A 26067-nucleotide genomic window follows, 5' to 3' on the forward strand; every position below is an offset into this window, starting at 1 on the left:
AGTTTTTTATCAATCGTAATCATGGTTGACTTTTTGTCAGTATCAATTCATCTTTCAAAACACTTTGTTAAAATGTATAACTGCCAAACTTTAGAATTTCACATAAGATAAACATGTACATTCTTACTTCAACATTTTGTTTATTTTTAATCTATTTTCTAGTTTTGATTTTTTGAGAAGATTTTACGCAATTTATCTATTCCTTTTATTGGCATGTTTTAGCGGGTTTTATAAAATTAGCACTATTCGTTTGTGATTTTTCTATGCTTAGGATACTTATGTCTTTATGATGTAGTGCGTCCTTTATACTTACACTATCTCCCTGATGACCACTGATAACATATCTTCTAAAACCGAATTTCTCTAATACTCATATACTCATTCCAACTTTGTTTTAGTAACTTGCATTGTTAATTCTTTTCATCCTTTATTTTTACTCTATGTGATAACAGATTTTTTTGTAAAGACTTTTTTAGAAAAAAAAATATTAGGTTCACAGCAACATTGAGAAGAGGGACAGATATATACCCTGCATCCGCACAGACACGGCCTCCCGCGCTACCTACAGCCCCAACAGATGGTACATTTGTTACAGGATGAACCTATAATCACACTTTATACTCATCCAGGGTCCATAGCTTTTAATGTATTTTTAGACATTTTGGAAAAATGTTCTGAAAACCATTTTTAAATCAAAAAGTTTTGCAAAAGTAGTACAGAAAGTGCCTGTGTACTATTGACCTAGGTCTCCTAAATGATACTGTTCTACACAGTCAGAACACAGTTATTAGCTAGGAGAGTGACAGTGACACAAAACCATTAAGCTTATTCTGATTTTACTACTTTTTACATGTAGTCTTCTCTTGAGGTGAGTTTATTTTTAACTACAACCACTACAATATTAGGAATGGCTAAAGTTAATAAAAGTACAATAACAGTATGGTCAGTGTTGCCGAGTAAATGAATCCCTCAGATATTTCAAGTAGGAATGTAAAATGGTACAGACATTCTGGAAAACAGATTGGAAAAAAATATTTTTATTAAGTTAAACTAACATTTACAACAAGCCACAGCAAATCCTCTCCTGCGTGTATGCTCTCATAAAGTGAAAACTTATATTCACTCAAAAACCTGCACATGTATGTTTGTAACAGTTTTAATTGTAATAGTCAATAACTGTAAATAACCTGATAATGTTCCCAGCCTGGTAGTGCATAGGCAAAACATAGAAAAGCCTTAAGATGGAACACAACTCAGTAAGGAAAAGAAGCATTCCTCCCTACCATTCTTCATATTGGTCTCATCAATACCTGAGTAGCTCTATGAATTTCTAAGATTCAGTTCTGTATCCAATATCTTAAGCAATTAGGAAGAACACTTACTGTCAAGTTACCAGAACATCTTGCTGTGGTAAACTAATTCTCCGCCATCCTCTGACTATGGTCAGCTCCTGAAATATTGGCGATATTTTCTAAATGTCCTTCTCACAGCTGCTCTCACCTCATTGTTCTTCAAGCTGTAGATGAGGGGATTCACTAAGGGAGTGACCACACTGTACTGGACAGAGAACAGTAACTCCAGGGGCGAACCTGAGGTTGGCGTGAGATAGCGAAGGAAAGGTGAGCCGTAAAACAGGAGGACAGCAGTGAGGTGGGAGGAGCAGGTGGAGAAGGCCTTGCTTCTGCCTGAGGAGGAGCTGATGCTCAGGATGGTGGAGACAAAAGGAGTATAGGAACAGACAGTTAGGACACAGGTTACAAGCCCATGCAGGAGGCTGGAGCAGAGCAGAATAGTAAAGTTGGTGGAGACATCAGAGCAGGACAGAGGGAAGAGAGAGGGCAGCTCACAGCTGTAGTGGGGGATGGACTGATCCTTACAGAAGTCCAAGCTCACAGCTGGAAGGATGTTGATGAGTGCGTCCAGAAATCCCAGGCCCCAGGAGCCCCACACTAGCCCATTACAGAGCTTGTTGGTTATCTTCTGGCCATAGAGCAGAGGGTGGCAGATGGCAACGTAGCGGTCATAGGCCATCACTGAGAGCAGGCAGCCTTCAGTGCCCCCTGAGTCAAACACAAAGAAGACTTGGGCCAGGCAACCCTGGACAGAGATGGTTTTCCTCTGAGACAGGAGGTTCTCCAGCAGCTTGGGCACTGTAGCCGAAGAGAAACAAAGGTCCAGGGAAGAGAGGTGACTCAGGAAGAAGTACATGGGGGTGTGGAGGTGGGAATCAGCCCTGATCACCAGCAGCAGCGTCAGGTTCCCCAGCAGGGTCTGGAGGTAAATCATTAGGAACAGCTCAAAGAGCAGGGGCTGGACACGGGGGTCTGCAGACAGCCCCAGGAGGATGAACTCGGTGATGGCGCTGTGGTTCCCCAGAGCCATTCAGTTCCTTTGTTCCTTTGGAATAAGACCAGGAAGTGGGCAGAGCTTTCAGTGCCCCTGCCAAAGTCCCAAGACATGCCCATCCTCTCCCTATAGAATGTTTTGTTTTAAGATTTTTAAACTCACTGGCTCCCTCAGGTATTTTTTCTCCCCCAACCATCCCTCCATCCACCTCACAGGTCATGAACTCCTATTATCAGTCCTCCTATATTTGAGCTCTTCTTATTGTCTGCTCTAAAAGCTATGCCCATCTTCTCTACCTTCTTCAACTGGGCCAGCTGCCCTCAGCACCATCATCTTTCACACACTCTAGTGTACTTCTGAGAGTGGCCTGCCCTCACCCCTTCTCTGCTGTTATCCCTCATTCAATTATTTGTTCAATGTCTCTCCATATCTAATTAGTGCGAAGAGCAAATTGTTTACTTAGATTTCATCATTTTTGAAAGTATTATGGCTGTTATATATATTGTCAGTTTTAATTCTCAGAATCAGATTGAGATGCCAGTGTGTGCAATAGTATGTGTGGATACGTGGACAGGAATTCAACTGCAATGAAAGAGACTGTCTATTTTACAGGTGAGAATATTGGAGGTGCCTGAAAGAAATCTAACTTCACACCTTAGTTGGTTTTGCATTTATGTGATGTCTCTATGCCCTCAGTCCCTGCCCATGGATGTCAAAATACCTCTCAGTCCCTGCCCATGGAATAATTTTGAACTTGCTGCTTGATTTTTAAGAGCCTCCATCATCTAAGATTAACTTCTTTCTCCTGTCAGAACTCCCGCCACTCCCCCAATGGCCTCACAGCCATCCCAAATGAGGCTCACCCAGAATAATCGCCATTGGCAATGGCTAAAATTCAGCCACTAGAGGTTCGTTCCATTAAAATAAGTGTGGCCCTACAGAAAAATTGGAGCAACACTTGGAGACACAGCACATGAATCTGGGTTCACATGTAACTCCTTCATGCACAGAAGATGTATATGTTTCCCAAGGCATCAGGCAGTGAGGTTTCCTTTTTGGAAAAGAAATACAACAATTGTTTGCTCCTTCATCCACTTAACTCAAAAAGTGCTAGAGACCCAGAAAGTGTTAATTAGTGATTGAATGAGTGAATTAATAGCAGACCTGAGGTCTGGGGGCTAAGGAAAGTGAGAACATCTCTTCTCCCAGGAAGGGCTGGACCGATTGACCAGAATGGGGACTTTCAGGGGGGCGGTGTGCATTCCTATGTTCATGGGGGCAGGGATCCATAAAGAGGAGAAATAGGAGGAAGCTGGTGCTAATAGAGTAGGGAAGACAAAGTTTCATGCAGTCGATTCCCCACCCCCAAACCTGCAGTGGCTCTTACCCTCTTTCCTGGTCCCTCCACCTCCTCCCTCAGCAGAGTCCATGGTTGAGGTCAGCAGTAGTGGTTTTCAATAACATTAGATTCTGGGTCTCAGAAAAGAGGATACACGTGGACCACCAGGAACCCACTATTGGTTCTTACATGTTCTACCCTCTTCTACTAAGAACGGAAGTTTAAAGGAATTTCATGCTGCCTAATCATCCAGGGCCTCAGGCCAGGCAGCTTTTGCACAGAAAACAAAGAGTCTCTGTTGCCAATGCTCAATGTCACTCAGGAAGGAGACGCGCGCTTCCTGGGCAGCTGAGCACAGAATCCCACCTGATGGAAGGCAGCAGTGTACTGAGGCAGAGAGAGATGGGCATCAGGAGGCACGGAGGGAAGAAGATTCTGGGTGAAAATACATACCTTTAGAGGCCAGGAGGAGACCTGAAGAGGAGAGAAGAACAGAGCCAGAAAAAGCTGGGAACATGGAAGGAAAAACCTTCAGAGAAGTATCTGACCCACTGAGTTGCCTATTTTTTCTAGTACAGAAGACATCCGTTTCTCTCTCCTGCCCCAGATGAACTTGTCTCAAGCCACTAAGTCTTCACACATAAGGGAACCAGTTCTTCTAAGAACAGCACAGATTATTTTCTTTCTCATAGAACACCACAAATGAGCAAGAAAACACCGTGGCCAAACTCTGGATATACTCGGGGGAAGATCTCCCTCATCCTCATCCCCGCAATACCTCTCCACAGGCCAGTCTCCACCCTGGGAGTGCAGATTCCTCTCACCTGATCCCAGGTCCTGCCTCGCAGACGTCTCTGCATTTATTTCTCACTGTGAATCTAAATACAGTACTACAGCTCTCTGCAAATGACTACTTTAGGATCCAGTCTTTTGGGATGGCATCTCTGTTTAGGAGGCCATGTGTTGACCACTGGAGCCTGGCATTTCAGAGACATCTTGCCAATGACGTCTGTTCCCTGAAGTCACAGCCTGAAGCCAGATCCAATTCAATGCCTGTGTAAAATTAACTTTCTAACCCACAGGGAGTTCTTTGGCATGGGGGACTTTTGGAGCTTCTGGGTTGACATCACAGCTTTAACCTTGGGTAACGCTCCTGAGGACCCGTTGCCCTTCAGAGAGGAGGCGGGGCTGGAAGAATTTCCCTGTGATACAAGATCTCATACATAGTAGCTGGATGCCCCATGTGTGAATTCCCTAGGAGCTGGCTGTGCACCCTCGTCGCATCCATATTATTGTCCTGTGGTCACATGAGCTGCATTTCTGAATATAAACAGCTTGATGCAAATGACTGAAGCAATGGATAACACGGAAATCTGTGTGTAGAGATTTTATGGGAGAAGTCAGTGAACCCTCAACCTACCCTCTGGTGCTGAAAAGGGCAGGTGGGAAACCAGCCTTTAAGCTAACACGCCTTTCAAGGAAAAGCCTTATCTTCAGGAATGAATTATCATCTTAAAAATATGCATCTTCATGGGCAGCAAAAATTATATTTTTAGATTTTTTTTTGACATGACTATTTGATGGCAGAAATGTCAAAATGTGTTGTTATGATTCAAATAATTAACACACATAGGACTAAGTGGCTGCATTACTTAAGAAAACAATGGAAGAAAGTTTTTTTAATGTTAACTAAAAAAGCATATGTTTCCTTCCCAATATATTCTTAGTCCTGTAAAATAAATTGGAGATTCTCAGTAACATAACATATGCTTGTACCTGGAAAATTTACCGTCTAGGCAGATCACTAAGTTTACTGACCCAGATCACTAAAATGTTATTCTTCAGGAGAATAAATTCTATCCCATTCTTCTGTTTAATGTCTGACTTTATCTCACTGTGTTGACTGAATGGATTAGTTCAAACATTTTTCTATAGGTGGTCCTTTAAAAAAATGCTATCCTGTTATCAATTTACATTATATGGTGCATATTAAGCTTTGAAGATGGGTACTACCTTTGTAAGCTGCTCTGCAAGTGGGATCTCCTATCTGATGATTTTGAAAACTTTCAAATGATTGAACTTGGTGACAGGATTGGCCTCGTCCAGCTGAGCCGGGTGAGTGACACACTGGCTCATAAGGACCTGTAACGGATGTTTGGAAAACTGACACAGTCTCCTTCTGAGTGAGCCCTTCCCACTTCCTGTTCCGGTCACTCAAGTACATATCTTGGGTCTAGATAGAAGAAATGACTGGTCCTAACTTATAACTTATGACAGAGCTAGGACCACATTTTCTTACATTATTTTTCTAATTTCCATTATGTTCCTTATGTGTAAAGAGCCAGGTACAGTACCTAGCTGCCTCTAAGCATTTAGATGTATAATTCTCTAATACACTTATATTATAAAGCTAGTTTCAAATTATGATGTTTTATTGTTTTTGGCAAAGATCATGCTGACTGACAATAGAGGAATTGGAAATAGTAGGTAAATATTTGAAACAGAATAAAGAGAGAACATGCAAAAGATAAAGATACATGTATATATAGATATAGATGTACACATACACACATACAATTTTTCAGCACATATGTTATCTTCCTCACACAAAAGCTATTTTCATCACAATTAAGATATTAAATTTTTACTGGAGCCAAAAGAATAAAAATCTGAACTTGTGACATCTCTCTACGATAGTAGGGTTTATAAAACTGTTTAATTTGGGGACTTGAATAAGCTCCCAATGAGCACACTGTCTTTATGGCTTAAAAATATGCTAATAAGAACTTAGTCAAGGGTCATAAGTAAATATTAGGGACTACAGTTTTATGTTGAAATAGAATTTTAACTATGATATTAAGAGAATTAAATCTCAGTTGTAGATGGTGTAGCATTTTACCTTAATAGCATTTTTACGTGCATTTATTAATAGCTATGCAATTGGCTTTAAAATTAGAGAACTTAATATAAAGAGGTATTTTCTGACTCATGTATGTGAAAGAAATTACTTTTCTTAAGTCCTCTGGTGCCAGGATATCTTCCTGGGCATCTATATAGCAAAGGACATTTCAATGCCCAGAATGAGCTACAAACACAATTGCGACAATGGTTATGGCAGAGTCCCTGGCCTACAGAGATTATAACAGTACAATGCGGATCATAGGTGTGGCAGAGCAGGGGTGAAGGAGCATGCTACCTACTGAAGGGCAGTGTGCAAATGGCAGTATTGATGCAGACAAGACACTGCTTATCCAACGTGCTGAAGATGAGCAGCCACATGGGCAATTTTAACAAAGTTTATATAGATGAAGAATCATGATTCCTGAATTTAGTTATTTGAAACTGAAATCAATTAGAGATGAGGCTCTAGACATACATTGAGGTTGATTTTCTGTGGTTGTATATGTCATGCTAAGTAACTTACATTCCTTATGAATTTAAGATCTTTGATTCTTTTTTCAGGAAATTTCTAGTAAGCACCAGAATAATTAAATAATAAGGATTTGAAGTTTGAAGGACATGGACATTTTTCTAGATATCATTGTATCACAGGCATAGAAGACAGATTTGAGTGGAGCAGAGCTGTGGGCAAGGAGATTGACTAGGAAGATGCCTATAACTAAATTATGAAATAATGAAGGTCTGAACTAGGGCTGTGTGAAAGGAAGATAAAACTAAGTAGTTGAGTTCTGTTATGGATTGAGTTTATTCTCCCCACCGCAACAAAGAATTGAAAGGCAGAGACCTAGTAGTGAAGAAGAGAGAAAGTTTTATTTGAATACACTCCAAGGGAGGAGCAGCCTAGAACCAAGGTAGACAAAGGCAAGAAAGGGAAGCTCACTGAACTCCTGCTCTGCATTGGGCAAATCCATCACCAACTCCTAAATCCAGGGCCATCTAGCATCTAGTGCCCACCTGAATCTGCACAGCATGGGAACTGAGTCCCACCACACCAGGATTTGGGAGAGCCACAGAGCACTAGATGAAGTGAGATTATGTTCTGAGAACTTCCCAAAGGCAAAGATTTTCAGGCAGGCTATGAAAGAGCATGATTGCACAGCTGCAGTCTTGTCTGGGCCACCCAGGTGGTGGGATCTTGCAAGCCCAAATCAGAGCTCCCAGCAGCCCCTCCCTGTTTAGCTGGAGTAGAACAGGGAGAGTAACACACATGAAGAAAGGGGAGTGCCGGCAACCTCAGAGAGGAGAGGTGACTGAGATCCTTAGGGTCTGAGGTTTCATAGGGCCTTTTTGGGTAGGAGTCTGCAGAAGTCATGACTTTTACAGGTATTTATAATTCTTTGAAGTTTTGTCTTAAGAATAAGGTTATTTAACTGACTGTGTTGGTTTGCACTTAAGCATTCTTTGTTTCCATAGGCTTATTTACACTTCTAAGGTCTGTCTCCTGCCCTGGTTACAAAGTTACTTGATTAAGGGGCTAGAAGAAGAGGAAGAACTGCATACAGAGTAAGTTAAAGAATAAGATGGGACATTTTGCAGGCTAAGTGGATTTTTCAATGGCATGATCTTATTGGTACAAGGAAGACATGCACTGAGCTCTCATACTTTTCTTTATCTGGGGATTATCAGGACATTCCAAGTCACTCAGGGCCTTTGAAACTTCAACTAATTAAGTCATTACCTCTGTGGGTCTTATCTGGATCTCTGCTTTATCTGGTTAATTCTTTGAGTCCCTTCTAGTGGGCTCTACAGGCTTTATTCTCTCACCACCCAGTCATGTCTATTTTTCTGCCTAAGAGTTCTATCCACTTTGGGATGCTTATGACAAATGAGAGAGGAGTCAGTTACAGTTTTAAACTGAAGGGATCTGATGGAGGCTAGTGCCATTGTGTATCACAAATATTATTTCCAGCAAAGTAGTGAACTTGAAATCTCAAAACACTACTGCTCCATAATTTCTAAATCTGCTTAATCAAATACAAAACTGAAAAAAACCTTTAAAGGAATTGTGTTAAGAAGCAAAGTTCAATCAAGTACATTTAAAGATCTAATTGTTACTAAGCAATTCACGAATGGGGTGCATCCTATCTAGCTAACAGAGGTGAGCACTGAGGAGCTGAACAAAATGGAAGATTTTTATAGGAAGGAGGATGGGGCAAGACATTATTAACAAAAGAAAAGGAAAGGTTTCAGGCAAGGTCACCTTCCTTTAAAGGAAACCCTGTAAAGAAAGAGATTTCCTTGTCTTTCTGGAGGTGGGAAATGAAAAGGGCCATGTGACAGATTAACTCATTAGTGCCAACCAGAATTTCCTGAAAAAAAATCAAACAAAAATCTTAAATGAATTGATAAGGAAAGCAAAAGAAATACTCTGAGGACACAGTTAATGTAAAAGGATCTGACCAGTGGAATAAGTATACACAAGGCATCTGATATCCTAGGGCACTTTGGACCTGAATAGTGTAACTCTGGAGAGAGGAAATCCCAGGGCAAAATACCTTTAAAACCAAAATCAGTCAAGGGAGAAATAAAGTTTAAAACCCATTTATTGGTTATAAACTGCAGTCAGGGGCTGTCTCTTTCCTGCTCTGTCAAAAGCAAGCAAGACCTCCCCCTACCCTCGGTTGCCAAGGAAATTATCCATTGATATGGAGATAAACCTTTCTCCACCCCTGAGGAACACCTGTTAGTACTCGGATGCACTAAATGCAGACAAGATATTCTGGAAATTTTCAATTCTACCTACAGATGTTTAGGGCAGAGGTTGGCAAAGTGGCCATGGACCAAATCTGGCTCACTGCCTGTGCTTTGTGAATAAAGTTGTATAAGAATGCTCCCAAGCTCATTCATTTACCTACTGTCTGTGGTTGCCTTTGCAGGAAAATGGCAGAGCTGAGTAGTGACAACAGGACCTGTATAGATCTCAAAGTCTGAAATATTTACTATCTGGCCCTTTACAGAAGAAATTTGCCAACCTCTGCTCTGAGCTGCATTGCCCAACATGGTAGCCACTAGCCTCAGGTGTTCATTTCAATGAAAAATAATTGAAATTAAATAAAATGAAATTTTCAACTCCTCATTTGAATTAGATATATTTCAAGTACTCAAGATGCTCCACACAACTTGTGGTGACTTTACTGTACAGGCCACATGTAGAACATCTCCATGATTATAGGAAGTTCTACCGGATAACACTGGTCAAAAACACAGGTGGTCAAGTAGCACTGGGCACAGAACCTTGGGTCCACATTGGGAGACACACAGGTTCCTTCCTCCTCCCCTTTCTTGTACTCCTTTCCCACCCAGTACCCTCAAATCACTTTCTACAGAATTCCCTTCCCACCACCTCCTTGAATTTTCAGAAGCTGAACAAATCATCTAGGAACAATTCAACAAGAGGACTTTTTCTTAAAGAAGAAAGTTTTTCTTAATCATCACCTCTTTTCCTGAGATAATCATTTCCACAGCATACACACAGCCTCGGTTATATACACAGAACTATGAATGTATGTGAACTTGTATATTCCAAGCAACACTGGTGCTTTTCAAAGCCTACTCTGGATATCTCATTCCGCACCTACTCCTTTTTTAGCTTTTGATTAGCCTATTGTTTTCCCCAGCTGTTATCCATTGCCTTAGGCAGCTGTATTTCCTAATTGCCTCTGACTTTCATCAACAGACATTCCCAAGGAAAATACTGTTCACACTTGACCACAAAGCATTGCAAGTGGGGTCTTTCAGGGTATAACCAGACAGCTAAAATAATGACTGTTGACCACAGTGGGGGTCTGGGTGGGTCTGAAGGAGAGCCAACCCCATTTCTCCAACTCCACAGGTTGCTGGCCTGCTGAATTTTACCATAATAAGGGATGTCACTTTTCACATCTACTGCAGAGCTGCAAAGGGTTAGATGAGAATAGGGCAAATCAAAACACCACAATGTCTCTGTTCTTACCAAGATTCAGCCAATTTTCTTCATTAAATATTACAAGAATAGCTTCAAACCTTGGGTTAATTTCCAGGGTTTTGAAAGAGCTGATTTTGACAAGTTTTGCCTATCCTCTTTGTTTTTATGAAAGAAAATTTTAGGAGGTCCTTACTCCACCATTTTAATAGGCTTTCCTCCTCAAGTATTTTGTGTATATTGCCTTTGAATTCCTTGACCTTGGTACATTTACTAAGTAGTTCTAATAGTTTGTAAACTTGTTTGGATTTTCTGGATACTCAATAAAGTCATCAGTAAATTAAAACCAGTTTTTGCTTTTTCCTTTTTCACTTCAATGCTCTCCAGTTTTTTTTCTTTCTTTCTTGAACTAAATATAGATGCCAGGACAATGTTGAATGGAACTGGCAGTGGTACAATTCTACTCTTGCTCTTATTTCAATGCTTCACAGTAAAGTATTATATTAACCAAAGTTTTGTTACAAATACCCTTCATGAAATAGCGGGGTTGTTTTCTATGACTAGTTTACTGAACGTGTTGGATTCCCCTGAGGAAGGCGCCACCCCAAATCACTCACCAAAGACGTTTCTTGATGCAACAAGCAAGAGGAATTTATTCAGAAGCCAACTAGCTGGGGTCCACGTCAGCCCGTCGCAGCGGGTCTCAACGAGGACCCCGAGCACACTAAGGCAGAAGGTTTTATAGCATTTTCAAAAGGGGTAAAATTTTCCATAATCACAATACAGGGTTTTTTTCTATAGGCTCATAAATCTTTTGCTGGCGCCACATCCTGGGGTCTGATTAGAGGAGATCACCTACGGAATGTCTAGGGTGGTTCTAGTAAGATAAGCTAGGCGTGTATGATTTACTGATTTACGGTTAGCTAACTAAAGGTCACTACAATTGACACAGAAAGGTCACTACAATTGACACAGGCTAACTAACTTGTTTTTCAAGATTCTAATGATTTTCCTTCTTTTGGGTTAGGGGGTGGTATTTAGGCCTTAAGATGGCTGTACTTATGCTAACTTTTGATTCTTCAGATCCTACATTTCCCCACTTCTCTTTTTGGGGCATTCCAATCATGGAATGTTTGTATCTTCTTGTGAGTTGAGTGAGTGGTATTGTTGCTTCAACATTAGTACATGAACGGCACTCACTCTTTCTCTAACAAAAGTTATTAACCGGTTTAACATGCAGGGTCCTAAAGTTAGAAGCAACACAAGGATGAGTAGGGGCCCAGCCAGAGTGGATATCAGGGTTGTAAACCACGGGGACCTGGTGAACCAAGATTCAAACAGTCCTTGGCCTGCTTCTCGCTCTCTCTTCCTCTGATCTAGCCTCTCTCTAAGTTTTGACATTGAATCTCTTACTATCCCGGAATGATCTGCATAAAAGCAGCATTCTTCTCTTAAAGCTGCACACAGTCCTCCTTCTTTTAGGAACAGTAGATCCAGCCCTCGTCTATTCTGTAAGACTACCTCAGAGAGGGAAGTTAGAGATTCTTCAAGTTTTGTAATGGATTGCTCTATTGTTTTTAGGTCTTCATCAATAGCAGTCCTTAGTCCTTCATAATGCTGGTTCCCTTGAACAATAGCAGCTGCCCCCGTTCCCACTCCGGCTGCAACTCCTATCCCTAACAACACGGCTAAGGTCAGCGAGACCGGCTCTCTTTTATATCTATGCCTAGGTTCAAATTCAGTTATGAATGAGAGATCATCATGATACATTAACCTGGGTATTAGCTGAACCATAATACAGAAATCGCGAGAGGAATTGAAGGCAGAAGTAGAGACACATGGGGTCACTCCAGTATTACAAGCCCACCATCCCTCGGGGGGAGGGACTAGATACTCATTTTTACCTGAGGGGGTTATAGCTACGGTTTCATTACACAAGGCTTTATGGGTGGGGGGGACTGTACCTGAACATTTTCCTTTTCCAGTTACTTCAGTTAGAGTTAGTTTCCGGTGGCTTCCCCAGCTACAGATCTCGTGACGGGTTGTTTTATTAAAATTGCCTAACAATCCTAATCCTTCATAATAAGGCGGCCCAGAAGAGAAACACAACCAACAGGATTCAGTAGTTTTAGGATTGGTGGTGTTTAAGGCCTGAAAAGCTCCTTCAAGGAGGTTAAGGAGGCGTCGTCCTGTGCTAGGGAAAGGGGCAACTTGACCAGGAGTGGAAACAGAGGGAGCAGCGGTAGAGTCTACAGGAGGGGCTGGGGTCTGCTCGGGGGCCGGGGCTGGGAGACGCGGCCAGTCCTGCAGGACAGTGTTGGGTCCCACTGGGATAGCCAGGAGAGTTTCTACTTTTAGCCTGAGCATAAATAAGACTCCATTGTCATACCCACTCTGGTACAGTCTTAGTCCCCAAGTAAGCCCCTTTTCCCAGTTTGCTGCCCTTTTTCCTGCATCTGTGAAGGAGATATCAATGAGATTGCAGGTGGGATGAGTCTTGCACTGGGCATGAGTGGCACCTCGTTGGATTTTTATAAGGCCTGGAGGGGGTCTCCCTGCGCTTCCTGTCAGCCAATGGCATGTCCCTGTCTGTTCACAACCCCAATTCTTACAGAAAAAATCTGTCTGCCCTCCACATTGTGAGACCTCGGCATCAGTTGAGGGGGCCGGGCATACATAAAAGCAGGCACTTTGAATTTCTTTCATAGTCCCAGAGCCCCAATGCACTATATAATCCCGAGTGCTACATCCGGGTACTCCAACTGTGTCCTCATACCTAGGGTCTTGCTTGAAAAGAGTGCATACGTCTACAGTGAGGGTAGGCCACCAGGTTCCCTTAGGGTGTTGTCCTGTTATCTGGACTACTATTTGGCGGGAAGCTGGGGTAATGATTTGCCATGTCAGTAACCTGGGCTCATGAGGGTTAGGGTTCTGGTGGGTTGGAGGTAGCAGAAACATCAGAATTACTAACAGCATAATTCTTTTTACACAAGCGAAGCTTAAGGGGGTTATCAGTCCGAGTTACTCGCCAGTCTGGGTCCGGGGGTGCCTTCTTTAGATGTGAAGCGTGTATCCAGGAAGAGACGCCGTCCACTTTTACAGCTGTGGGAGTAGTCAGGAGGACGACGAAAGGCCCCTTCCACCGTGGCTCGAGGTTTCCTGTCCGGTGCCTTCTTACATAGACAGGGTCTCCCACCTGGAACTGGTGAGGCACTGAGAGTTCCTCTGGCCGATAGGCTTCCTTGATGGAGGCCCACACCTCTTTCTGCACAGCTTCCAAAGCTCGTAACCTTTCAAGCAAAAACTTATTAGTTGCACACTCAGGGAATACATGAAGATGTGCTGACTGAAGCGGAGCTGGGGCCCCAAACATTATTTCAAAAGGCGTTAGTCCAAAGCGGCCGGGAGTGTTCCTGACTCTAAATAGGGCGAAGGGAAGGAGGACTAACCAATCACATAAGCCAGTCTCTATGGACAATTTAGTCAAGGTCTCTTTTAGAGTTCTGTTCATCCTTTCTACCTGTCCTGAGCTCTGGGGCCTGTATGCACAATGCAATTTCCAGTCCGTCCCCAGGATCTTGGCCAATCCCTGACTTACCTGGGCAACAAAAGCAGGGCCGTTGTCGGAGCCAATTACCTTTGGGATTCCAAACCTGGGAAATATTTCTTCAAGGATCTTTTTAGACACCGTCTGAGCTGTCTCAGTTTTGGTGGGGAACGCCTCTGTCCATCCTGAAAATGTGTCTAGAAAAACTAGAAGGTACTTATATCTATACTTGGCAGGCTTAATTTCAGTGAAGTCAACTTCCCAATAAGCTCCTGGGCAATCTCCTCGAAGTCTTTTCCCGGATATTGCTTGATTTTTGCTCACGTTTACTAATTGACAGGGAACACAATTTTTTACAATCTCATCAGCTAATTTTCCTAATTTAATAACATGATAAGGGGAGTCTCGAACTAAGGTCTTTAGGTTTTTTGCTCCCAAATGTGTCAGTTGATGTAATTGCCTTAAGTATTCTGCTGCCTCTCTCTGGGGCAGGACAACTTTCCCTTTTTCAGACTTGTATGTCTCTTGGGGCGAAGAATTTTTGAACCCTAATTTGTCTATACAAATGAGATCTTCAGGTGTGTACTGGAAGCTCTTGATGTGAGTGGCTTCCGGACACACTTGGAGGGGCAAAATGTTCATTCCCTGAGCCGCTTGCTTTGCGGCTTGGTCTGCTCTCCGGTTTCCTCGAGCTATTGGAGAGTCATTTTTCTGGTGTCCAGGGCAATGTATTATTGCTACTTCTTTAGGCCTATGGATGGCTTCTAGCAAATCTAAAATTTCTTGTTTGTTTTTAACATCTCTCCCGGCAGAAGTTAACAGCCCTCTCTGTCTATAAACAGCCCCGTGTATATGAGCAGTGGCAAAGGCGTATCTGCTGTCAGTGTAGACGTTAAGTCTCTTACCTTCTGCCATCCTTAGGGCCTGAGTCAGGGCGATGAGTTCTGCTCGCTGTGCAGAGGTGCCCGTTGGGAGTCCACTGGCCCATACAACTCGGTCATCATCTACTACTGCAGCTCCAGCCATTCTTTTACTATCCATGATGTAACTGCTCCCGTCCGTGTACCAAGTCAGGAGTCCTGTGCCCCTTAAGGGCTGGTCTTGCAAGTCCTGGCGGGTTCCTGTCTCTTCAGCCAGGATTTCCTGGCAGGTATGAAGCACTTCTTTCCCCAACTCGGGGAGCAGAGTGGCCGGGTTTAGGATGGCAGGGGGGGAAAACTCTACTCGATCACGATTCAGGAGTAAGGTTTGGTAGTGAGTCATTCTGGCATTCGACATCCATCTCTCGGGTGGCTGCCGAATTACACTCTCCAACGCATGTGGAGCAACCACAGTAAGTTTCTGTCCCAGTGTCAGTTTGTCAGAATCTTTAACTAGGAGGGCCACAGCCGCCACTACTCTCAAACAGGCAGGCCATCCACTACTTACTGGGTCTAATTTTTTTGACAAATAGGCGACAGGTCTCTTCCAAGGTCCCCATTGTTGGGTCAACACTCCCCGAGCTACTCCACTCCGTTCATCCACAAAAAGGACGAACGGCTTAGATACGTCTGGGAGGGCCAGAGCAGGTGCCGACAGGAGGGCCTTCTTGATCTCATCAAAGGCCTGTTGCTGTTGAGGTCCCCAAACAAACGGGGCTGCCCCTTTGGTCAGGGGGTACAGGGGGGCAGCTAAGGTGGCATATCCGGGTATCCATAATCTGCAGAACCCTGCTGTTCCCAGAAATTCGCGGACTTGGCGCGGAGTAGTAGGGACCGGGATCTGCGTCACAGTCTGCTTCCGGGCTTCAGTAAGCCACCTTTTCCCTTCTCTCAGGGAATACCCTAAATAAGTCACTTGTTGTTGGCAGATCTGTGCTTTTTTGGCAGATGCTCTATACCCCAGCCTAGCAAGTTCAGTCAAAAGGGCTTCAGTAGCCGCTTGGCAGACTTCCTGTGTAGGAGCGGCTATCAGTAAGTCATCAACATATTGTAACAAGGTTACCTGCGGGTTGGAGGCTCGGTAAAAGGCCAAGTCCTGGTGTAAAGCCTCGTCAAAGAGGGTAGGTGAGTTCTTGAATCCTTGTGGCAAGCGAGTCCAGGTCAATTGTCCAGTAGTTCCTGTGGAGGGGTCTTTCCACTCAAAGGCAAACAGCGGTTGGCTACTCTGATGCAGGCGCAAACAAAAGAAGGCGTCTTTTAAATCTAAGACTGTGTACCAAGTGTTTTCTGGGGCCAGAGAGCTTAGCAGGTTGTAAGGATTTGGCACAGTGGGATGAATGTCCTGTGTTCTCTTATTAACTTCTCTTAAATCTTGCACTGGTCGATAATCTCCTGTTCCCGCCTTCTTTACAGGCAGCAAGGGAGTGTTCCATGGGGATTTACATTTTACTAATATCCCCTGCTCTATGAGCCTCTGGATATGGGGCCTAATCCCATCTCTGGCCTCTTTACTCATTGGATATTGTCTCACAGTTACTGGTGAGGCTGAGGCTTTCAATTCTATGACTACCGGGGGCTGGTTTACAGCAAGTCCCATACCTGCCGTTTCTGCCCAGGCCCCTGGAAACTGGTTGAGCCACCTCTGATTAACTCGGGAGGGTTCTGGTTCTTTAAAAAGGCGGTACTCGTCTTCTAACTTTATGGACAGGATGCTTAGGCCCAAGGGTCTCTTTTTTCTGTCAGTTACTTGGGTATCTTCAGTCTGAAAGGATATTTGGGCCCCGACTTTGGTCAAGATGTCTCTTCCCAACAAGGGTGTAGGGCATTCTGGTATAACAAGGAATGAGTGGTTTACTTGTCCCACTCCTAAGTCTACTGTTCTTTGGGTAGTCCATGCATATTGTTTCTGACCCGTGGCCCCGAACACCCAAGACTTTTTACTAGAAAGGGGGCCTCTAGCTTGGGTCAGTACTGAATGTTGAGCACCGGTATCTACCAGAAACTCAACGGGTTGCCCCTCCACTTTCAGAGTTACCCTAGGCTCGGGGAGGGGCTCCGATCCCCGTCTTCCCTAATCTTCATCTTCTAGCAGGGACAACACTTTCTTCGGAGGTCCCCGTGGTGGTTTCTTAGGGCATTCTTTCACCCAATGCCCCTTTTCCTTGCAGTACGCACACTGATCTTTATCTAAAGGAGGTCGGTTGCCCAGGGACCCTGCCTTACTAGTTTTACCACTAGAGGGCGGTCGTCCCCTTACTTTCTACTATTGCGGCCAAGATCTTTGTTAAATTTTTCTCATGCTTTCTATCTCTCTTTTCTTCTTTACTTTCCCTCTCCTTCTCTTTCCTTAACTCTTTCTCTTCCTCAGTCTCTCTCTTATGATAAACTTTCTCTGCTTCTTTCACTAAATCTTTCAGCGACAAATCCTGTAAGCCTTCCAATCTCTGAAGTTTTTTCCTAATGTCGGGTGCCGATTGCCCGATAAAAGCAAGGGCCACTGAAGCACTATGCCCCTCAGAAGTGGGATCAAAGGGAGTATACCGCCTGAAGGCTTCTATCAGGCGTTCTAAGAATACTGCAGGTGCTTCAGTGGCTCCCTGGCTGACCTCTCTTACCTTGGCCAAATTGGTGGGACGTCTTGCGGCCCCACGGAGACCTGCCACCAGAGCCTGACGATAGATGGTTAGTCGCTCCCTACCTTCTGGAGAATTAAAGTCCCAGTTGGGTCTAGTCAACGGGAACCCCCTCTCTATGTCATGAGGGAGTTGCGAAGGCCGTCCGTCGGTTCCAGGCACATTCTTCCGTGCCTCCAGGAGAATCCTCTCTCTCTCTTCCGTGGTGAAGAGCACCTGTAAAAGCTGCTGACAGTCATCCCAGGTGGGCTGGTGGGAAAACATCAGAGACTCTACTAAACCAGTTAATTTCTGTGGCTCCTCTGAAAAGGGCGGGTGGTTAGCTTTCCAATTATACAAATCAGCAGAGGAGAAGGGCCAATATTGCAGAGGTTGGAAAGGCGGTTCCCCTTCTTCTCCAAGGATGGGAACTCCATAAGACTGGAGAGGAAAGATACCCGGTGGGTCCAAGATGGCCCCTCGGCGGCGCCGGGTGCCCTGGGCAGGTCCCGGAGCCGGCCCTACTGCCTCAGCATCAGGGACTGAGGGTGCCGGAGCTGGGGGTGCTGGGGGTGCTGGGGGTGCTGGGGCCGGGGGCACCGGGGGTGCCGTGGGGGCAGGAGGGTAAGGAGGGGGAGGGGGATCATCAATTATAAGCGAATCTTGAGTATCAGGGTAAACTTTGGTAGTTTCTTTTTCTTTTTTCTGAGGTTGAGTCTGGGCAGCTAAAACTCGAGGGCCCATTTTCTTTTGCACCCAGGGCTTTACCCAGGGTGGTGGGTTCTCCACCAACTCTTGCCAGACTACAATGTAGGGTTGCTGATCCGGGTGTCCTTGAGACGAATCCTGAAAAACAATAGCTTTTACTGCTAGTAAAGTGGGGAGATCAAAAGTCCCCTCCGAGGGCCACCCAACATTGAAGGTGGGCCATTTGGAGGAACAGAAAGTCTGCCATGGTCCCTTTTTCACTTCTACTGACAAGTTACGTGCCCTCGCTCTAACTTCCGTCCAATGATCTAGTGTCAGGCTAAGGGGGGTCGTCACTGTCTGTCCCATTGTCAGTATAACAATAATTAGACACGTAAAGGACACAAAAAACAAAGACACACACAGATTAGACACACAGCGGCCGCTTTTGGTTCTTTTCAGAGCCTCGAACAGAAACCGAAAGGAATCAGAGGGTTGATATTCTCGGCGCCCAAAAATCAACCCTATCTCATCAGGTTCAGTTTGCCGGAAAAACAGACGGGAGGCTACCAGGCGTCCCTGGCCCCCCAACCTCCCTGAGGCGTCCCCCAGGGTTGCAGCCTGCGGTGCTCTAGTACGTCTACCGACCGCAGTCACAGCCCCTGTACGGGATTGAGACGGCTGCCAGACAACGGGTACCCTTCAGAACTCCGACCGGTCTCACTGAAACAGAAAACAGAACACAAACAACAACTCGAGGCGCCACCAATCTTACCTCTTCCTCCAAGAGCGACTTCGGGAGTGAAGCGGGGTGGACAACCGATCCCGGACGAGCCCCCAAATGTTGGATTCCCCTGAGGAAGGCGCCGCCCCAAATCACTCACCAAAGACGTTTCTTGATGCAACAAGCAAGAGGAATTTATTCAGAAGCCAACTAGCTGGGGTCCACGTCAGCCCATCGCAGCGGGTCTCAACGAGGACCCCGAGCACACTAAGGCAGAAGGTTTTATAGCATTTTCAAAAGGGGTAAAATTTTCCATAATCACAATACAGGGTTTTTTTCTATAGGCTCATAAATCTTTTGCTGGCGCCACATCCTGGGGTCTGATTAGATGAGATCACCTACGGAATGTCTAGGGTGGTTCTAGTAAGATAAGCTAGGCGTGTATGATTAACTGATTTACGGTTAGCTAACTAAAGGTCACTACAATTGACACAGAAAGGTCACTACAATTGACACAGGCTAACTTGTTTTTCAAGATTCTAATGATTTTCCTTCTTTTGGGTTAGGGGGTGGTATTTAGGCCTTAAGATGGCTGTACTTATGCTAACTTTTGATTCTTCAGATCCTACAAACGCATGTTTTATTTTCTAAATCACGAATTGGTGTTGAAGGTCAAGGATTTTTCAGCATCTATAAGATGACTTCTTCTGCTGCTTACTAAATGTTATATTAAATTACATTGATTCATTTTTTTAAGTTTTTTGGTGTGGGTAAAAATGCAATATTTCCAGAATCTCTCACCTGGCCTTAGGGCATCTCCATATCAATAGGTGCTTCAAAGGGGTGGAGAGAAGTAGTCCTTCTCTATATCAATAGGTAATTACAAGGGGGAGTGAGAGCATATCTGGACTGGAGAGGTTAGGTGGGGCCGTTTTGCAGCAGGTGGCAAGAGACACAGGCGAGCAGAAGTGGACAACTACTTGTAAACAATAAATTGGTTTCTCCCACGTTATATCTCCCTTTGACTGACTTTGGTTTCAAAGGTAATTTGTCCCAGGCTAGGAACATATTTTTCCCCAGAGTTATACCAGGAACTAGTCGGCCGGACCTCTGAACCCAATATCAGTCTTCATGGGTGTAATGCTTGGGCAGGCTGCCCCTAGAGATGGTGCCGAGACACCCAGAAACCCCTCTGTGGTTGGTGGGAGGCCCCAGTGTCTGCTGTGGTAGAGGGTGCAGCTTTACCCAAGGGCCTCCTATCTGTGGGGCTTCAACTTGGAGAGCCCCTTGTGGAAAACTGGTCTAGGGTAAAACACCTCCTAGATGGGTGGGCTCTTCCCCAGAATTGGGAAAGTGTGGAGACACCAGGAGCTGTGGAATTAGCCTTCAGTGAGACAGAAGATTACTTAGAGGTTCTGAGTGGCCATGTAGCAGCTGGGATTGTGGGATGTTTGTATCTCAAGATAGTGGAAAGGGATATCAAGGAGAGAGACAAACTTCAGGGCTGCTTGGAGGAGCTGGGTACCCTTAAGAGAGACAGTTATTCAGAAGTCATGTTGCACTACAGGAAGATACATCAGCAGTGAGGGAGGAGGCAGCAAGAGAATCTGCGTTGAGGAGGCCTTAGGGGAGGTGAAGGAAGGAGAGGTGCCTTCAGCCCCAGACATGGTAGGAAAGATGGGGGGTGCATATGAGGGGGAGGGGCCAAGAGCAGAACTGTTGACGAGGAGGCACCAGCCTCTCCTATATTAAAGACCCACCCAGGTGTAGTTAGTCAAATAAAAATTCAACAACCGTGGTCTCCTCAGGGGGAGGTGCAGCTCCTTCCCCAGGTTGAGGAGCACTCCATGCTCTGGCCCTATACCCATGGTGAGCTGGTGGGCATGAGCATCTGCTTTCAGCAGAAGCCATCAGAACCTCTTCCTACATGGCTTCTGCATCTCTGGGATATGGGAGTGGAACACATTGGTGTACCTGCTTCTGAAATAGGTAGACTGGCTACATTCAATTTCATGTAATATGAACAAGAACAGGCTTATCACAACATTTTGTTTTATTTTTAATATATTTTCCAGTTTTGATTCTTTGAGAGAATATTAGCCAATTTATTTCTTCCTTTTTTGGCGTATTTTAGCAAGTTTTATAAAATAAGCACCACTCGTTTGTGATTTTTCTGTGTTTGGGATTATTATGTCTTTGTGATATAATAATTTCTGTATATGTTATCTCTCTAGATTATTGGTAATATATCTTCTTCTGAAGCTGAATTTGTCTAATATTAATATACTCATTCCACCTTTTAGTTTGACATGCCTTGTTAATTCTTTTCATCCTTTATTTTTGCTCTATAAGATATCATTTTAAGACTTTTTAAGAAAAAAATATTTTATACTCAAAGCAAAATTCAGAGAAAGGTACAGAGATCTCCCATGTACACCCTGCATCCACACAGACACAACCTCTCCCATTGTCTACAGATGCCAACAAACACATTTGTTACATGATGAACCTAAAGGATACATAATAGTCACTCAGAGTCCATAGTTTTTAACATATTTTTCAATGTTTTATTCTCAAGAAAAATTAGAATTTAAAAACTTTGCAAAAATAATACAGAAAGTGCCTGTGCACTATTCACCTAGTTTTCTTAAATGATATTTTTCTACACCATCAGAGAGCAGTTTTTAAGGACAGGAATGTGACAGTGAAACAAATTATTCTTACTTCATCAGTTTTCACATGTACTCTATTTTGCGGTATAGTGTATTTCTAAGTACAACCACTGCACACTTAATTAAGAATGGCTAAAATTAATAAAAAGATATAATACCAGTATGGACAATGTTGCAGAGTAACTGAATCCTTTATATATTTCTGGTGAGAATGTAAAATGGTACAGACATTCCTGAAAAGAGATTGGAAAAATAATTGTATTAAGTTAAACTTATATTTACAACATGCCACAGCAAATCCTCTCCTAGGTATATGTTCTCAAGAAGTGAAAACATGTTCACACAAAATCTTATACATGAATATTTATAGAAGTTTTATTTGTAATAAACAATAACTATAAATAACCTAAATGTTCCTAACCTGAATAGAAAAATAAACATGGACCAGTGTTATGATGAAACACTGCTCAGAAAGGAAAAGAAGCATTCCTCTCTTTCATTCCTGATACTGCTCTCATCGCCATCTGGGTAGCACTATGAATTTCTAAGATTCCTTTCTTGGATCCCATATCAGAAGCAATCAGAAAGTACACTTACTGTCAAGTTACCAGAACATCTTGCTGTAGTAAGCTAATTCTCCACCATCCTCTGATTATGGTCATCTACCAGAATACTGGAGACATTTTATAAATGTTCTTCTCACAGCTGCTTTCACCTCATTGTTTTTCAAGCTGTAGATGAGGGGATTCACTAAGGGAGTGACCACACCATACAGCACAGAGAACACTAACTCCAGGGGTGAACCTGAGGTTGGTGTGAGATAGCGAAGGAAAGCTGAGCCATAAAACAGGAGGACAGCAGTGAGGTGGGAGGAGCAGGTGGAGAAGGCCTTGCTTCTGCCTGAGGAGGAGCTGATGCTCAGGATGGTGGAGACAATAGGAGTATAGGAACAGACAGTTAGGACACAGGTTACAAGCCCATGCAGGAGGCTGGAGCAGAGCAAAATAGTAAAGTTGGTGGAGACATCAGAGCAGGACAGAGGGAAGAGAGAGGGCAGCTCACAGCTGTAGTGGGGGATGGACTGATCCTTACAGAAGTCCAAGCTCACAGCTGGAAGGATGTTGATGAGTGCGTCCAGAAATCCCAGGCCCCAGGAGCCCCACACTAGCCCATTACAGAGCTTGTTGGTTATCTTCTGGCCATAGAGCAGAGGGTGGCAGATGGCAACGTAGCGGTCATAGGCCATCACTGAGAGCAGGCAGGCTTCTGTGCCCCCTGAGTCAAACACAAAGAAGACTTGAGTCAGGCAGCCCTGGACAGAGATGGTTTTCCTCTGAGACAGGAGGTTCTCCAGCAGCTTGGGCACTGTAGCCGAAGAGAAACAAAGGTCCAGGGAAGAGAGGTGACTCAGGAAGAAGTACATGGGGGTGTGGAGGTGGGAATCAGCCCTGATCACCAGCAGCAGCGTCAGGTTCCCCAGCAGGGTCAGGAGGTAAATCATTAGGAACAGCGCAAAGAGCAGGGGCTGGACACGGGGGTCTGCAGACAGCCCCAGGAGGATGAACTCGGTGATGGCGCTGTGGTTCCCCAGAGCCATTCGGTTCCTTTGTTCCTTTGGAATAAGAACAGGAAGTGGACAGAACCTTCAGTGCCACTGCCAATGTCCCAAGACGTCCCCATCCTCTCCCTATACAATGTTTCATTTTATCAAGATTTTAAAGATCCTACCTGGTTTCCTCCAGGCATTTTTCTCCCCCAATCTACTCACTATCCACATCACAGGTCCTGAACCTCTATATCAGTCATGCTAAATTTGATTTCGTGCCCTTATTCTGCTCTAAAAGCCATGTCAGTCTGCTTAACCTTCTTCCTCTGGGCCTTGGGCCCTCAGCTCCAGCATCTCTCATGCACTCCAGTGTGCTCCTGAGAGTGGCTGCCCTTCACCCCTTCTCTGCTGTCTCTTATCCATTATCTCAATTATTTATTCAACACCTCTCCATAATTAATTAGTGCTTACAAAGAGCAAATTGTATTTGCTTATATTTTATTATTTTTATTGCAGTTATATTTACTGTCTGTTTTAATTCTAGGTATCAGATTGAGAGGCCGGTGTGTGCAAATATGTGTGTGAAGAGGTGGACAGGAATTTGGTAGCAATGAAAGAGAATGTCCGTTTTACAGGTGAGAATATTGGAGGTCCCAGAAAAAATTCCAATTTCCTACCTTAGTTGGGTTTGTTTTTGTGAGATGTCTCAATGTCTCAGTCCCTGCCCATGGAATACTTCTACACATTCTGCTTGACATTTAAGACACTCCATCATCTAAGATTAACTTCTTTTTCCTGTCTGAATTCCCACCCCTCTCCAATGGCCTCACTGCCATCCAAAATGGGACTCATCCAGAATAATTGCCATTGGCAATGGCTAAAATTCAGCCACTTGAGGTTCATTCTAGTAATTGAAGTGTGTAGCTACAGAAAAGTTAGAATAATTCTGGGACACACAACACATGAATCTGGGTTAAAATGTAACTCCCTCATTAACAGAGGATGTGTAACTTTCTCAAGTCATCAAGCAAGTGAGGTTTCATTTTTGTAAAATAAGAAATATAACAAGTGCTTGCTCCTCGGTCCACTCTGCTCAGAAATTGTTAATGACCCAGAATGTGTTAATGAGTGCTTACATGAATGAATTGATAGCTGGCTTTGGTCTGGAGGCTGAGGAGGGTGAGAATACCTCTGCCCCCAGGTTGAACGACTAGACAAACTGACCAGAATTTGAGCTTCCAGAGAAGCAGTGTATATACCTCTGTTCATGGGGGAAGGGATCCATAAACAGGAGAAATGGGAGGAAGCTGGTGCTAATCGAGTAGAGAAGACGAAGTTTCTTGAGTTGATTTCCCACCCCCCCAAACCTGTGGTGGCTCTTGTCCTCTTTCCTGGTCCCTCCACCACCTCCCTCAGCAGAGTTCATGGCTTAGGTTGGCAGTGGTGATTTTCAATAACGTTAGATTCTGGGTCTTACAAAAGAGGATCAAGAACCCACAATTGGCTCTGACTTGTTCTCCCCTCTTCTCCTCAGAAAGGAAGTTTAAACTGAGGGATTTCATTCTCCCTAGTCATCCAGGGCCCCAGGCCAGGCAGCTTTTGCACAGAAAGCAAAGAGTCTCTATTGCCAATGCTCAATATCACTCAGGAAAGAGACGTGCTCTTCCTGGGCAGCTGAGCACAGAACCCCTCCTAAATGGAAGGCAGCAGTGCGCTGAGGCAGAGAGAGATGGGCCCCAGAGGGAATGGAGGAAAGAACATCGTCAGTGGAAAGACATACCTCAGAGAGTCAGGAGGAGACCTAACGAGGAGAGAGGAGCAGAGCCAGAAGAAGCTGGGAACAAGGCAGGAGAATATCTTCAGAGAAATAGCTGACCCACCGAGTTCCCTGTTTTTTCTGGTATAGAACACATCCGTTTCTCTCCGCTGCCATGGATGAACTCGTCTTGAGCCAGTAATTCTTCGCACATATGAGAACTGTTTCTTCTAAGAACAGCACAGAATATTTTCTTTCTCATAAGATACCACAAGTAGGCAGAAACACCATGGCCAAACTCTGGATATACTAAAGGGAAATCTCCCTCATCCTTATCCTTGCATTTCCTCTCCACAGGGCGATCTCAACAATAGAATTGCAGAATTCCTATCACTTGATCCTAGGCCCTGCCTCAATGACATCTCTTCCTTTATGTCTTGCTGTGAATCTAAACATAGTACTACAGCTCTCTGCAAATGGGTGACTTGGGATCTGGTCTTATGGAATGGCATCTCTGTTTAGGATGCCATGTGTTAGCCACTGGAGACTGGCAGTTAAGAAACATCTGTCCAATGGCTTCTATTCCCTGAAGTCACAGCCTGAAGCCAGATTTTAACTTGTTGCCTGAGTAAAGTAAACTTTCTAAGCCACAGGGAATTCTTTGGCATGTGGGACTTTTGGACCTTCTATGTTGACATCACACTTTTAACCTTGCGTAAATGTTCCTGAGGGCCTGCTGCCCTTCAGAAAGGAGGCAGGGCTGGAAATATTTCCCTGCGATACAAGACTTCATACTTAGATAACAACAAAGCAAAAACTGAAGGAACAAAACAGCAGCAGACTCACAGAACCCAAGAATGGACTAACAGTTACCAAAGGGAAAGGAACTGCGGGAACTGGGTGGGAAGGGAAGGATAAGGGGATTAAGGTGCATTATGATTAGCACACATAATGTAGAGGGGGCACGGGGAAAGCAGTATAACACAGAAAAGACAAGTAGTGACTCTATAGCATCTTCCTATGCTGATGGACAGTGACTGTAATGAGCTATGTGGT

At 44.2% G+C, this 26067-nt stretch overlaps 2 protein-coding genes across 2 annotated transcripts; both read right to left on the reverse strand.

The window, feature by feature from the left end:
- Positions 1 to 1443: 1443 nt before the first annotated feature.
- Positions 1444 to 2382, reverse strand: LOC140843797 (olfactory receptor 8S1-like). The gene has a single exon (XM_073214229.1). The coding sequence runs from the start codon at positions 2380 to 2382 to the stop codon at positions 1444 to 1446; it is 939 nt and encodes a 312-aa protein (XP_073070330.1).
- Positions 2383 to 22367: 19985 nt separating this feature from the next.
- Positions 22368 to 23306, reverse strand: LOC140843798 (olfactory receptor 8S1-like). Its single transcript, XM_073214230.1, has one exon. It carries the CDS (start codon positions 23304 to 23306, stop codon positions 22368 to 22370), a length of 939 nt encoding a protein of 312 aa, XP_073070331.1.
- Between the last annotated feature and the right edge of the window lie 2761 nt (positions 23307 to 26067).

This window comes from Manis javanica, chromosome 10 (genome assembly GCF_040802235.1).
Source record: "Manis javanica isolate MJ-LG chromosome 10, MJ_LKY, whole genome shotgun sequence".
Lineage (NCBI taxonomy): Eukaryota > Metazoa > Chordata > Mammalia > Pholidota > Manidae > Manis > Manis javanica.